This window comes from Aspergillus alliaceus, assembly GCF_009176365.1.
Source record: "Aspergillus alliaceus strain CBS 536.65 unplaced genomic scaffold BDW43scaffold_19, whole genome shotgun sequence".
Classification (NCBI taxonomy): Eukaryota; Fungi; Ascomycota; class Eurotiomycetes; order Eurotiales; family Aspergillaceae; genus Aspergillus; species Aspergillus alliaceus.
The window spans coordinates 160,161-173,379 of NW_022474702.1; the positions used below are offsets into that span (position 1 = coordinate 160,161).

The 13,219-nt window shown below is 48.1% G+C and overlaps 7 protein-coding genes across 7 annotated transcripts; 4 read left to right on the forward strand and 3 right to left on the reverse strand.

Annotated features, from left to right (window-relative positions):
* Positions 1 to 459: 459 nt before the first annotated feature.
* On the reverse strand, positions 460 to 1,858 carry BDW43DRAFT_274698 (hydroxymethylglutaryl-CoA reductase). The gene has a single exon (XM_032041757.1). It carries the CDS (start codon positions 1,734 to 1,736, stop codon positions 552 to 554), a length of 1,185 nt encoding a protein of 394 aa, XP_031900792.1. The 5' UTR covers positions 1,737 to 1,858; the 3' UTR covers positions 460 to 551.
* Positions 1,859 to 2,400: 542 nt separating this feature from the next.
* On the forward strand, positions 2,401 to 3,373 carry BDW43DRAFT_274699 (uncharacterized protein). The gene has a single exon (XM_032041758.1). The coding sequence runs from the start codon at positions 3,158 to 3,160 to the stop codon at positions 3,326 to 3,328; it is 171 nt and encodes a 56-aa protein (XP_031900793.1). The 5' UTR covers positions 2,401 to 3,157; the 3' UTR covers positions 3,329 to 3,373.
* Positions 3,374 to 4,055: 682 nt separating this feature from the next.
* BDW43DRAFT_310632 (uncharacterized protein) lies at positions 4,056 to 4,706 on the reverse strand (the record flags this gene model as incomplete). The annotated part of the gene is made up of 1 exon (XM_032046995.1): positions 4,056 to 4,706. The coding sequence occupies one exon, from the start codon at positions 4,704 to 4,706 to the stop codon at positions 4,056 to 4,058; it is 651 nt and encodes a 216-aa protein (XP_031900794.1).
* Positions 4,707 to 8,320: 3,614 nt separating this feature from the next.
* BDW43DRAFT_310633 (lipase family protein) lies at positions 8,321 to 9,481 on the forward strand (the record flags this gene model as incomplete). The annotated part of the gene is made up of 2 exons (XM_032046996.1): positions 8,321 to 8,414; positions 8,487 to 9,481. 2 exons carry the CDS (start codon positions 8,321 to 8,323, stop codon positions 9,479 to 9,481), a joined length of 1,089 nt encoding a protein of 362 aa, XP_031900795.1.
* Positions 9,482 to 10,784: 1,303 nt separating this feature from the next.
* BDW43DRAFT_274702 (uncharacterized protein) lies at positions 10,785 to 11,299 on the reverse strand. The gene has a single exon (XM_032041759.1). The coding sequence runs from the start codon at positions 11,014 to 11,016 to the stop codon at positions 10,825 to 10,827; it is 192 nt and encodes a 63-aa protein (XP_031900796.1). The 5' UTR covers positions 11,017 to 11,299; the 3' UTR covers positions 10,785 to 10,824.
* A 283-nt stretch (positions 11,300 to 11,582) lies between these two features.
* BDW43DRAFT_274703 (uncharacterized protein) lies at positions 11,583 to 12,181 on the forward strand. Its single transcript, XM_032041760.1, has 3 exons — positions 11,583 to 11,652; positions 11,716 to 11,921; positions 12,135 to 12,181. Exons 1-2 carry the CDS (start codon positions 11,610 to 11,612, stop codon positions 11,847 to 11,849), a joined length of 177 nt encoding a protein of 58 aa, XP_031900798.1. The 5' UTR covers positions 11,583 to 11,609; the 3' UTR covers positions 11,850 to 11,921; positions 12,135 to 12,181.
* Positions 11,583 to 13,106, forward strand: BDW43DRAFT_274704 (uncharacterized protein). The gene is made up of 2 exons (XM_032041761.1): positions 11,583 to 11,652; positions 11,716 to 13,106. The coding sequence occupies exon 2, from the start codon at positions 12,243 to 12,245 to the stop codon at positions 12,813 to 12,815; it is 573 nt and encodes a 190-aa protein (XP_031900797.1). The 5' UTR covers positions 11,583 to 11,652; positions 11,716 to 12,242; the 3' UTR covers positions 12,816 to 13,106.
* The last annotated feature ends 113 nt before the right edge of the window (positions 13,107 to 13,219 follow it).

A 13,219-nucleotide genomic window follows, 5' to 3' on the forward strand; every position in this document is an offset into this window, starting at 1 on the left:
CATTTCTTTGCCCACCGACCGATCAGATCATCCAAAGGCTTCGCTTCATAGTATGATGTCAGCTCCATTGTGGCAAAAGAGATCGTCGTCTTTAACCTCCTATCATAGCATGACTATGAGCACCTTCCACTATAAGGAAAAGGCCCTGCAAGTCAGACCCACCGATCCATTCAATGCTATTTCCAGTCAACTTTACCTTCGCAGTCGACTGTTTAAAGCAAAAATGCCATACGTGGGGGTTTATCCAGTTAGAAACCTAGATTTTGTTTCTTTTTTCTTTTTCCCTTTTTTCTTATTACGGTAGTTTACCCCCCCTTGCGCCACTTGCAGCCACTAGCCCTAATTCCTCCATACAATAGGCCCATTTACTCCCACGTCCACCTATCAATTGGTTCTAAAATAAATAAGTAGAACTAATGGATAGTTAGAGTAGGAAAGTAGATAAATAAATAAATAAATTAGAAGTATCAGGTAAAAATACAACCACCTCAATACACAAATAGCTAACTCCATAGAATGATCCACTTTGAAAAGACGACAACCAGAATATCCTACAGCTTTGTCGCTCGAGACCCGTATGATTCGCCACGGGCTAGCTTCATATGGCTCATGGTGAAGGTATCATTAGCAATCGCTGCACTGGTGCTGGCATCCAAAGCGACTGCAAAGGCAGCAATCATTCCAGCCAGTCTTCTTTTCCCCGCTGGCTCGGCGCATCCCAACATGGCCAGGCATTCACGTTGTGATGGATACAGGGTCCCCCCACCCACCGTACCCACCGTTAAGGAAGGGAAATACAGAGTCATCTTGAGCTCCTTAGTCCCGTAGTCGTATTCGGAGGTGAGGTGGCTCCAGGAAGCCTCCGCGACGCTCCCAGCGTCTTGTCCTGTTGATACAAATATCGCGGCGATGATGTTGGCCGTATTGATATTGCAGCCGAACTGACCATTCCGGATGCCCCCCTCTTTCAGGGCCATTTGCGTCCGATATAGACGCTCGGTGCTACAGCCAAGGGTCTCTTGGCAAGCTGCATCGGTAATGGTGCCCCACGCAAGCACTTCGACCCCCCTAGCTCGCTGGACATTACCCCAAGAAGGCTTCTTGTCCGATGCTAGCTGACCCTCAATAATGAAGTCCTTGATCTGGTGTTCCTTCGCCCATTTAGACTTCCGGAGCATTTCACACGCATGCTGCGTAGCCTTGCTGACCATATTCTGACCCGCAGCACTGCCGCAAAAATAGCTGCAGAAAAGATGCACACTGGAGCCAATGATCGACGGCTTCAGCTCCTGTAGACGGAGGTATCGACTAGTTGACTCGGCCCATCGGGCAAAGTCGCTATGGAAAGATGGGACCGCGCGCGCGAACGCGATCGCCTGCCCCGGGCTGTCAAAAAAGAGCGTCGGCGCGCGAGACATAGCTTCATTGAGAACCTCAAACTGCAGGCCACCGCACGCGTTGAAGACCTTACAGCCCCGGCTGCAGCTAGCCACCAGAGTTGGCTCACACGTTGCTAATGGCGCATAATACTCGCCCGTCGTTTCAGGGCCGGTAATGCGCAAGGGACCGGCTATGCCCACCGGAACTTGCACGAAGCCGATGCAGTTTTCGATTCGGACGTTCGCCGTCTCATCGATATGGCGTGTGACGTGTTGCAATTGGGGGCTGTCAATGTTTAGATCAAATCTAGCCCGTCCATCTAGCCGACGCTTGCTGGCCACTGTCTTGGACATCATGAAGAGCTAAATGGAGTATAATTATCTCATGTACAACTGCCCGTGTGGTATTGTGTGCTTCAAGCCCAATTGATTGTATAAAGTGGCCACCAATATCCCGCCGGGAAGCTCCTCGTACAAATAGGATGTCTTGTGCCTTATTTCTATCGCTACCATCCCGTAATCATTTCGCCAGTAAAAAAAAGAAAGAAAAAAGAAAAAAAGAAAAAAAGAAAAAAAGAAAAGGTCCCGTTCGTCCTGCTTGGGTTCTTCCACACAGCAGGGGACTATCATTGCCGACATTAGTATATTAAACTTCAATTTTATGGAGCTCAGGATCCACTGGTAACCCGAGGATCCTTGGACTTGGACACTGGTCTAGACAGCTAGGCTCCGTATATTCCACCTTCTACACAAAAAGGGTTCAAATGACCTGTCAAAGGAGCCAATTATAAGGTAGTTCAGAGAAGCTTTCTACCAATCCCACTGCGAGGTGGACCACATTTCAAGGTGGGTGGATCCCATGCATAAAACCCACTGGTGAGGCATTTGGATTAAGAGTGGACAGCTACCGTGCATAACTCAACATTGCGGGCTCAACAAATCAGTAAAGGCGAACCCCCCTCGGCTCCACCAACGGTTGCCAATTGTTCCCAATTCCCCTTTTCCCCTCCCCCCCCCCCCCCCCTCCCCAGATGGAAAGACCGGCAATAAATTCCGTTTGGACCATACAAATGTCTGCATTCTGCATCACCACGTGGAGTTCATAAATTCGTCCTCGGAGCCGTGTCGGAGCCGCCAAGAGCCTCAAAATTGAGTCCTTCTTCTGATATCGACCCTACCTTACCTTCCACATAAACTTAGTCCTCTGAGTTCGTGTCTACAGCCGAAGCCTGGATAGTTCGACTATCATCGTTCTTCGATCTTCCAACCGCCCTTCGAAAGTTACTTTTGCACCAATCTTCTTGATCATCAAACGGTTGGAGATATGATCACCTTGAGACCATGGTTTGTGTCCGACACTACGCCCTGAAAATGAAGTTTCTTGTCTTTTGCCGATTGGCCTGTCACCGTTGAGACCTTGGGAATTCTCATTGGACAGGTTTTCTCTTTTTGCTTTTTGTAATTGTTTCTGTAAAGTCAAATTGCCAATAAAGCGCGATTGAGGGAATGATAGCCGGTCAAAAGCATTGCAAATCTCCCCTTCTACGAACTCACTTTCTGCTGAACAACTGACAAAAGTCTAATTCAGACAAGGCGTTGTCATTTTCCTCGCTTCTGTCTCTCGGGGAGTAAAAGATTTCTGCATTAGCGACGGTCTCTACTTTGTGTAAAGTTAATACTCGCCCCTATCTCTCTACTTCCATAGATCGATCAGACCAGCCATAGCCGAGCGATCAGCGTGGAGAATTAAAACTAGATCACACGGACGACCTTGGGGTATGGCCGGATCCAGCACGATGAGGATGATGCCAACTTTAGAGCCATCGGAACCAATGCGTCTAGACCTATCTCTTGAGCAATATAATGAGGACAGGTTAGTGTCTACTTGCAGGGATAGTGTTCCTGCAGTAGACCATCGTATGCACCTAATTGGCCGATATTCGATCTAGGATCGAAGCTGACGGGGAATAGTATATCAGGAAGGGAAACTGTACAGCAGATCAGTTGAAGGCGCTCAGATCTCTATAACGGTCTCCCGCGATCTCGCCCAACGTCAGGCCACACTTCCTAGACCTATTCAAGACGGTGAGTGTGCCACAAGGGTCCTCATGTCTCACGCTCGGACATGAATAGGTAGTTATGGATGTCGATCTCATATACTCAGCGCTCAGGAACGATGCGGGGTCATGACGATTTGAAAATTGCCGAGCTTCCAAGTCTGAAACCTATTTCCCTTTTCTCTTTTTCATTTTCTCGGCCGTTTCAAGAAGCGATGGCGCAGAACTTGACGTTTACTCCGCACCCGGATACTACGTATTCGTTAGCAATAGCTCCTCTACTTTTAAGAATGATTTATATTTAGAAATACCTCAATAGATAGTAAATATTGTTCATTAAAAACAAATGGCCAATGGTGATAACTCCAACAGCCTCCACATGAATGCGTAAAAAATAAATCCGACCTAACCGAACAAGCTTGCGTATCCCATCGAGCCCCTTGACTGCAGAAGAACGCATCTAAGTCATGCTTTGCAAGCATTTGTAAGCCATTTCTTCCCCCCTGAGAACGTATCGGCGTGGTAGGCTCGGGCCTACGAGACCGTACTTGGCATGACCTCTGCGCTCTGGTTTGTATTAGTGGTTTACCCGAACAAAAGAGTGGTTATCGAACTCACCTCAGAGATTGCCATATAGTTTGTCTATGATACAGCCATCGTCGTCGTCATCTTGTTCAGCTGCTTTGATATCTTCGATCGCTCGTTGCACAAGTTCAGGAGTTATGTCTCTGCGAGCCAGCCCGCCGAGACCCCCCAAGAGGCTACCAATGCTTCCAAGGCCACCAGCAGCATTGCTAATAAGACTTGTGAGATCCCCAAGTCCCTCACCGGCACCTCCAGCGGCTCCAGCGAGACTACTTAGGCCCTTTGCTCCTTCTCCGATGAGCTTGGTCAGGTCCCCTAGCCCATCACCCCCTCCGCCGCCGCCGCCGCCGCCGCTCTCGCCGCCACCGCCAGAGGCACCTCCTGCAATGCTGCTGATGAGCTTGGTGATCCCTTGAACACCTTGTCCGATCAACTTCGCAAGATCACCCAGCCCATTGTTACCACCACCACCGCCGCCGCTACTTCCCCCAGACTGTTCTCCGGCGGCGCCTCCTCCACTAGCAGGAGCCGGGCCACTGGGGGCAGGAGCTGCCATCGCCGGTGCGCCAGCGCTCAGCATGGGTGCAGCAGATGGAACCACGCCGTTTATCTGACGGCGCTCCAGCGTCTGGGTCGGTGCTGCCAAGAGGGCAGGGACCAGGCTCAAGATGATAAAGCCCTTCATAGTTGAATGAAGCTTCTTTTCAAGGTGTACAAAAGATGATAAAGAAAAGAAAGACAAGAGAAAGAAAGACTAGAGCACAGCTCTGTAAAACGAATGAAGATCAGAAAGAATGAATGATAAAGGGTTGGTTTCTGGTGGGACGAAAGTCAGCGACTGTGAGTATTTTATATCAGTGCCATTTTGACTAGAAAATTGGATTTCGTATCTTTCATCCGTCTTTATATTGAATTTGTTTCATGTTTTCCGGGGTTGCATTCGTATCCTAAGGAAGCATGAGGGAAGTATACACACAATAGCTCCGAGATGCCAATGTGAAGAAGTCTAAGGCGGAACAGGGTCAGTTTCACCATGCGATAGGCCAACCCTGTCCCATGGACCCTACAAGGCATATGTCAGGTGATGATTGGAAAAGCCATAGCGTAAGAACTACGAAGCTATACTGCCTTGAGAGCTGATGGATTCACAGAGCCATGCATGTGCTTCGCGTAATCAATCAGACAGTCTGGCCTGGTCCCTTATTCTTCCGATTCGCGTCATAAAAACAAGGCCTGAGGTTGTCTCAAAGTGAGACAGGGTCTGTACAGCACTGCTGCACTGACATAGTACAGAGCCCGGTGGGACTTATTGTGATGGTCTATGCTCGCTATTCCCCTGGAAAAATATTTTCCATATGGTCAACAGCGATAAATAGCAGAGATCGCCGTTTCAGGTCAACTCATTAGAGTTCGTAGAGTTCGATTCCTGAAGTAGCGCGGCTCTCAGTTGGGTATGCCTTTGCTTTTGTCTCTGCCGTATATCCGATATTGCTCAGGGACATCATTCATTCGTTTTCACGTGGCGCAGTAACCGCTCTGCAGTGTCTGTGGTGTATATTTAGCAATTATTCATCATGGATGATCATCAGTGATCGTCGATGAGGCTAGTTTATCATATGCGACGAGATTGCCTAACGAGGTTGATTTACCGAACTGCTCCGGAGCACCGCTGAATATTTTCTAGTCAATGGGTCTGTGCTGAGAGAAGATGTATACCAGCTAAGGGTTGGTGTATGACCTGGAAAACGCTCTACCCCTGAGTAGATATCGTAAATCTGAACAATTTGCTCTGGCGCTATACAGATTCAACACGTTACGAATAGTTTGCCAAGATCCATGATCCCCGTTGCGCGTACCGTGGATTGGCGCTGTCCCATATTCATTCGCCTCTCATAGACTATCCCTGGACGTCCAGACTCCCGGCTCCACTGCCCTTCCATTCTGGCACTTTGTTGCTCGGATCTTGTCCATCATGCGCCAAGCCCAAAGGAATGGACTATCAGATACTAAAATGTCCGAGTCGAACTCAATCCCACTAGGGCCCCACTAGAATGCAACCTGCCTCGGCTACTAGTCCTTGGACCGTTAGTCTAGTGCAGATGGGCAGATTATATGCCCCTATTGCTCATCTGGTTAGTGGTCGGTACTAGCTCAAGAAGGGATGTTGTGCGAACGCCTCAAACGGGGCTCAAGGAGAGTCTGTGGATTCCGATAACCCTAAAAAGATGCAAAAGGCGTATCAAGACACAATGGAAGAATTATCCCTTACAGGTCGGAATTACCGATGTTTCTGGCGCAATATTTCATTATTATATTTTTCCCTCCTCCTCCTCCTCCTCCTCCCTCGCCCCTTTCCGCTACAATTAGGAATTAACCTATTGCCCTATACCTCAATCCTGGACAACATCAACAATGTTAAAGTGCGATTCACGTTCGCAGTTTTTAACTTCATCCAACCGGAGGTGTTATTCAACCCCGATCCACCGTGCACCGTTGATGCGAAGACCAATTTTTGTGGTCTTTCCATGTGAACCTACTGAACCACGTACCAGAGATAGTTAACGGCAACCCCTCTGCTCCACAGCTCGACCTAATCAAAACCCTGACAGCTAACTGACAGCATCATATGGTTGCATTCGATGTGTCATCCAGAACCCCTTTCTGGCCTAGAGTGGTGGATATCGGAACGGCGATGGTTAAGGAACGGGGCCCACCAGACCGTGGGAAAGTCTGATTTCTTGTCGCCTTCTCAGTCGAGATCTTCGCTGGCGGACTATCCCGTCGATCGCTAACCCCATCCCCCAGAGCTGGGTTCGTTCTCCCCTTACTTGTTCCCTTTTCGGTCATGTTGGTCCCATTTCGGTGCCTCCTGATACTCCGGTGTTCGGAGCTATTTTACTAATCAACCGGGTGTGCAAATGGAGACACGCCGCTATAAGGCGAACATATTATTGAGCGATCCAACGTAGCCTAATGTCGATGGATAGCTCAGGAAATAGCAAGATAGAATTAGATCACACTTTAGACTAGTTACCTAGCGTTCTTTAATTAAATCGCTCAGTCCGGCAAGATCAAACTAAGGTACTCAATCCCTTAACTCACTTCATATGCGTACTAGGGTTCTACTTTTACACAAGGCAGAGTCGTTGAGAAATCCCCACTTGTCAACAGGATTAGCATAACAGAGTTGCGCTTATCGGAAATAAATCTCCTATCTATAGACTATGGTACTTTCAGTAGCTCTACTCTTGGCGTGCGTTAGAACTACAGGTGTACAGAACCTTTTTTTTTTCGCCCATGTTGCCATCTAGATCTAAGCCACCTGTATGATATCGGCAGGCAAAACGAATAGCTGTGAATCCATGGCCGTTTTATTCTAAAGAGAACAATAGTCTATGTCTAATACAGCCCTCTCTGCAGCTTAGTGATTGGGGAAAGAAGCCAAGGCCCACTGTGGGCTTGGCCCAAAACAACCGAAGATAATCGGTGCCCAAGCCTTGGCCCTTCAGACATTCAGCACAAAGAGGGAGTAATTGCACTTGGGAACTACGCCGTGTACGCGGCAGCAAAGCATGAATCTTTACCTCTTTGCTATGAGCTGGAGACCCTCACAACCAGAGCAAAGACATACCACCAGCAACACTGCACGATCAAACACGAATAGTCCTAGCCCAGTGGTTTTTTGAAGAAGTTAGATTCTATTATAGTATGCCTTAGTGTGCATTTCCCGCAGCCAGAGTGGGCCCTTTTCTCCGCGCACTTCAACTGACTAGGGAGAAATAGGACAACGAAACGATGCAGGGGAATGGCATCAAAGACAAAAATGTCCTCCAGAATTGCAGGACAAACTCATGAAGGGGAGTAAAGATATGCCCTAGTCTCGGAATGCAGGGACAGACGACAATGTACAGTCCTGTATATGGGAACAACGATATGATCTGGTTTTATTTTATTTTTGTTGTTTTCGCCAACATAATGGGTTTGCTCCTACAGAGCCTACAGTACATACATTTGTAGAGATCCGATCCACCCAATCCTTCAAGACGAGGAGGCGTCTAGGTCAAGACAAGGATTGTGTATGCCCCATTGTTTACTCCAGGAGGAATATTGTTTCCGTAGAATGGTTTAATTGCAGGATCAACAGACCCCTGACACCATAGCTCCGCCAAATGAAACCTCAAATAGAGCCGTATTCCATGAGGCCGTCATTCATGACTTCCGTCTTGACGTTATCGACTCCAGGGCTTATACGCAGATACACGACAGGCTGCCTTTCCTCGTGGGGTGGAGACGGCAATGATGTTCAGTATGCTGAATATAATCCTGGTCTTTCTAGCCTTTGAACTGCTGGGCTCGGTGGGATTGGTCCAAGGACACTCTCTGTTCGCCAGGTGTATGTATACGACGAGTTTCCCTCTATCCAAAACGAGCAAGGAAGACAACTAACAGCGCGGCAATCATACAGCTATTTCAAACGATACCCTTGCCAACTTCCGGCTCTTTGCACAGTACTCTGCTGCTTCCTATTGCGATAACAACAACGACGACGGTATCATTGGCAGCATATATTGTATCGAAGGGGTATGCCCCGTGGTCGAGGCAGCCAATGCCCAAACACTTGCGGAATTCAACCAGGAGGATATCCGCGGGTTCGTCGCAGTTGACGACACTCATCGCGTTATTGTTGTGGCTTTTCGCGGCAGCAACTCCGTGCGGAACTGGCTCAAGAACTTCCAATTCTGGAAGATCAAAGACCCCGGTCCAGGGGGATTCTGGAACAAGTTGTTTGGATCAGACAAACCTAAACGCGGCAACGACATCTGCGCTTGTGGGATCCATTCTGGATTTTATAAGTCGTGGGAGCTCGTGAAAGCAGACGTTGTGGACGCAGTCTCCAAAGCCAAAGAGACTTACAAGGACTATAATGTGGTCATTACCGGTCATTCTCTTGGTGCAGCTATTGCGACTATCGCTGGTGCCCACTTTCGTACGATCCAGATACCCTGCGACATCTATTCATATGGTTCGCCGCGCATCGGGGACGAACGGTTTGCTGAATTCATCTCAAACCAACCTGGGCTGACTTTCCGCATCACTCACGGATATGATCCGGTGACATCGCTGCCTCCGATGAGCCTGTTTGGGGTTTATGACCTCGGCTACCGACACAGCTGGCCTGAATACTGGATTTCCGACTCATCTACAGAGGGCACTGATATCATTCAAGTGTGCAATGGAATGGAGAACCTGTCCTGCAACGGGACACGAGAATCAAAATTCGACTTTCAGATCGATGATCATAGACAATATCTAGGGGAAATAAGCGCATGTGGGCCGAAATTCACGTATCGGGACATGGAAGAGACATGGAGCGCTGAGGATCTGCGTCGCGTTGGTACGTTCGCGAGCAACGATATGCTCTTCGCAGATCAATTCTTTTCCAACCGGATCGGCTCTTAAGCGTGCATACTTGTTACTCTTTTTCTCTAGATATTATGCCTTTCTCAACTTTTTACTTCTTGATTCTTTTCTCGAGAGACATATTGTTTTTAATACCCTTCATAATCTCTACAAGAACATTTCCATATCATATACAACCCTGTCCGATCCAAATGTGTTAAAAGGATTTTGTTCGCTACAGTGGAGCTTGCTTAGTATATCAGCATTCTCTGTAGTGTCCTTCAGGTCCAATCTATATATCTCGCGGGGTATATGGAATATAGATGCTGTCTTCTACGTTGCCAACTGAACCTTGGTGCTTCATTACCTCAATTAGTCACTGATCTTACTCCCAGGTAAGCCCATACAATAGCAGAGACTCATCTTTTAGAGTTGTTCAGTTAAATCCACCCGTCATACAGGTCGAAGTCGAGATCCCTCAATCCGGTTTATTCAATTTTAACCAGCCTAACCTCCAGAAATTTTTGCACTTCCTCTCTCAAAGCCTGCCACCCTCTCGATAATTTGTTCGACAATGATATGAACTCGTCTAAGCTTCGTCTTTGATGAAGCAGCGAGACAATGCAAAGATTATTATTACGCAGTCATCAAATCGTTGAAGGAGCTAGATACGACTCAGGTTGAGTAACGAGTCACTTCAATCCTAATGACTTAGAGGCATTCTGATTCCCTTAGTGGCCCGTTTCAGAAAGAAATATTCGCTGTATCCCCCACACTGCCAATGTCCAGGGCGGTTTTCAAGCAGGATAACTACTTCTTATTTCACCCAAGGCGAGCAATCTATCTTCACCATATCACCTAGACCGATGTCTTTGCTAACAAATAGAGTCCAGTGCCGGCTACCACACAGCTCAGTCAATATCGGACGACCGTTATCTACGATGTTCAATGCAAGGACAGCAAGACTGTCACCTAGGACAGAAATGACGATTCGGAGAATCCCAAGAGCTATCTCTTCTCCCAAAAGCGAGAGAGTATTCTGGGAATCTTTGCCTTTGTCTTGATGAGCCCCTTTCATCGGCCACTGGGGGCTCTACACCACCAAAAAGTGCAAAAAGAAACGTAACACGTGCTGGTCTCAATCCAGCGGCTTCCGGGTTATGAGCCCGGCTATATAAATGTTAGTGAGAGTTATCTTTAAAGTGGGATTCGGAGCGTACCATTCTTCCTCTGAATTAACATGCTGGGGTCGATAAAGGCCGGGCTCCTTAAATTGGTATATAGGTGGAAAGGATATCCCGACGACTAGCCAGGAACTAGGTATCTTGATGCCAGCCGTTCAGCAAATGGTCATACTCGGTATGGCTATTCCTGCTGCGCTGTTGCATGCAGTCCACTTTGTACTAGCCCTCCTGTCGGAGGCTTATCGGCGAATGAGGGCGTACTATCGTGGAACTTCCTTTCCTCTGATATTCAATACTGCTTTCGGCTCTGGGCGGTCGGTCGAAAGACGTTCTGCTAAGGCTGAAGATTCTCGCGGGCGAGCTTGGGAGTGCAACCCTTGGTGTAGGAATGGCGCTTCTATTCCTTGTCATTCAGCATGATCTCAGAATATAGTATGTCTCCAGATTGACTGGGAATTTGCTTAGCAGTAGCCATCATGGTCGCAATATATGGAAAGCTGCTCGGACGCGGGAGTCCGTACGCTACTAATAATGACAGCAAGTAAAGTCGCTTCGAGCCATAAAATATCTGAGACCAACTTCAAGAACTTATTCCCTCGCATTTCCCTTCTCGGGCCTCGTTGCGCAGACGGTTATCGCTAAATAGTCCGATATCAGCGGCTTGGAAGGCCATGGGGCGGAAAGCGACACAGATAGAGTGGTGGCCGAGTATATCGAACCTCGCCAAATCTGACCTATCCAACAATGCCTTCAGGGTCATGAATTACTGCACATTAGACAACAGTTCATCTAACAGCTTTGTCATCGAAATTGCTTTTCATTGACCGATGGATATACCATAGTCAGTCACGTGATCATCTAAAACCTCCTCTGTACTAGCCTAGAGGATCTAGTCCTGTCTGGGAAATTAGCTCTCCAGGGGGAAAAAAAAGCTCTTCCGTAACGGATTCTCCTGAGGATCGCTGTCAAAATATAAGGTAGTATCCACCAACATCTCCGCGGAGATGATTGCAGGTTTAAAAATTAGCGAAGAACCCACAAGAAACAGTACGTACATCCATACAAGGACAGTCCTGTGGTGATCTGCCTAGGCTGACCAGACGATACTAGTCACGGCTCGTTCGACTGGATTCGATATATATCTCCGACAGCCTCCAGGATCACGGTGGAGGGTCATACACAGCCCTACGAATCGTCTCGATATATTCTCCCCACCAATATCAACAAGATATACGAAGTACTAGGATGAATGTGTCATGGACCCCAACAGGATGCATAACAACAACTGCAATGTAACCCATTAGGGTCCCATTAGGGTCAGCCTCGACTCCCCTGATAGTAAATCTCCGGTCACATCGTTCCTGGGGGACTCGTATCGGTCGACAGCTAGGGGCCTGCGCCAAGAAATACGGGTGATCAGCGTCGGTCGTGACTGGTTGTTCGCCAAATTGAATACGAGGATCTGCAGCTGAGGATCCGTGCCTGGGGAAGTCATTTCGCACACGGAATCGAATACTTAAAGAGTCTAGGAACGGACGCTGTCAGCCCGGTGGAAGAGATTGCTTTCTCCTACTTACCGGCATATACCTATTTCCCGTACCTTTCGGTCTCCCACCGGCAACTCTCAGCCCGACAAGATGAAGTGGTCAACGTTCATGCCCCTATCGGCCTATGCACTGGCCCTGCTTCCCTCCACTGGCGCGTGGCAATTTACCTGGACGGATGCCAGCAACACGACCCATATAGAATCCGGCCACGGGCCCTCCGAATGCATTCGGGTGAACCACGAAAAGGGCGGGCTGTTTGCGATTGACTCCAAGGGGGAGAAGAACATCAACATGATGCTATACCACAACCCTGACTGTAAGGGCGAGCCCGCGGGGATGGCGACCGAGTATTTTTCCAAGGAATCTTCGGTCGACATCCGTGGCTTCCAAGTTGTGAGTCTCTCGACCGGGTCGAATTCCACGACCACCGCCACCTCCCGTCAATCGTCTTCTGCCACCAAGAGCGAAACCAGCGCAGCGACGGCTACCCCAACGAAGTCGACTACGGGCACCTCACAATCGGCGGGAACAACCACGAGCGCGAGGGAAACAAGCTCTCCCACGCCCAATGCATCGGTGAGGTTGTCCTTGACGGGTCACGACATGGTGAAGACGGCGATCGGTCTAGTTGCAGGAATTGCGACAGCACAATGGCTGTGCTAGTGTGGGGATTAATCGCCTGTTTGGGGTGTCTTGATCCTAGCATGATAATAAATGTTCAATGACAGCTCCTACGACTCGCTCATTTCGTAGAGAACATGTCTAGTGGTTATGAGGTCTGGTTAATCTGCCTGGGAGCTGTTTTTACCAACTTTATTTAATTTTTTTTTTCTTTTTTCAATATCCCTCTGCGTATTATACTATCTCCATTTTCATATAATATTAGGTGGTGTGGTGGTAGCACCCCATTGCTGTGAGAGTCCTGTATGGTAGACCCTGTCCAAATTATTGAACCTGAACTTTTCGATGTTACAAGTACGCAACGTGTATTTGGTCGATCTGAAATACAAATTTGAATTTGTTGAATATCTCAGTAATTTTCAAGCTTTTTCACAGTTTTACTATGT

Bases quoted from the DNA above. Each gene is read 5' to 3' on its own strand.
- BDW43DRAFT_274698 (XM_032041757.1), bottom strand. From the start codon at position 1,736: ATGATGTCCAAGACAGTGGCCAGCAAGCGTCGGCTAGATGGACGGGCT.
- BDW43DRAFT_274699 (XM_032041758.1), top strand. From the start codon at position 3,158: ATGGCCGGATCCAGCACGATGAGGATGATGCCAACTTTAGAGCCATCG.
- BDW43DRAFT_274702 (XM_032041759.1), bottom strand. From the start codon at position 11,016: ATGACAAGGAATAGAAGCGCCATTCCTACACCAAGGGTTGCACTCCCA.
- BDW43DRAFT_274703 (XM_032041760.1), top strand. From the start codon at position 11,610: ATGATTGCAGGTTTAAAAATTAGCGAAGAACCCACAAGAAACA. The intron at 11,653-11,715 runs GTACGTACATCC...AGACGATACTAG, and splicing joins CGAAGAACCCACAAGAAACA to TCACGGCTCGTTCGACTGGA.
- BDW43DRAFT_274704 (XM_032041761.1), top strand. From the start codon at position 12,243: ATGAAGTGGTCAACGTTCATGCCCCTATCGGCCTATGCACTGGCCCTG.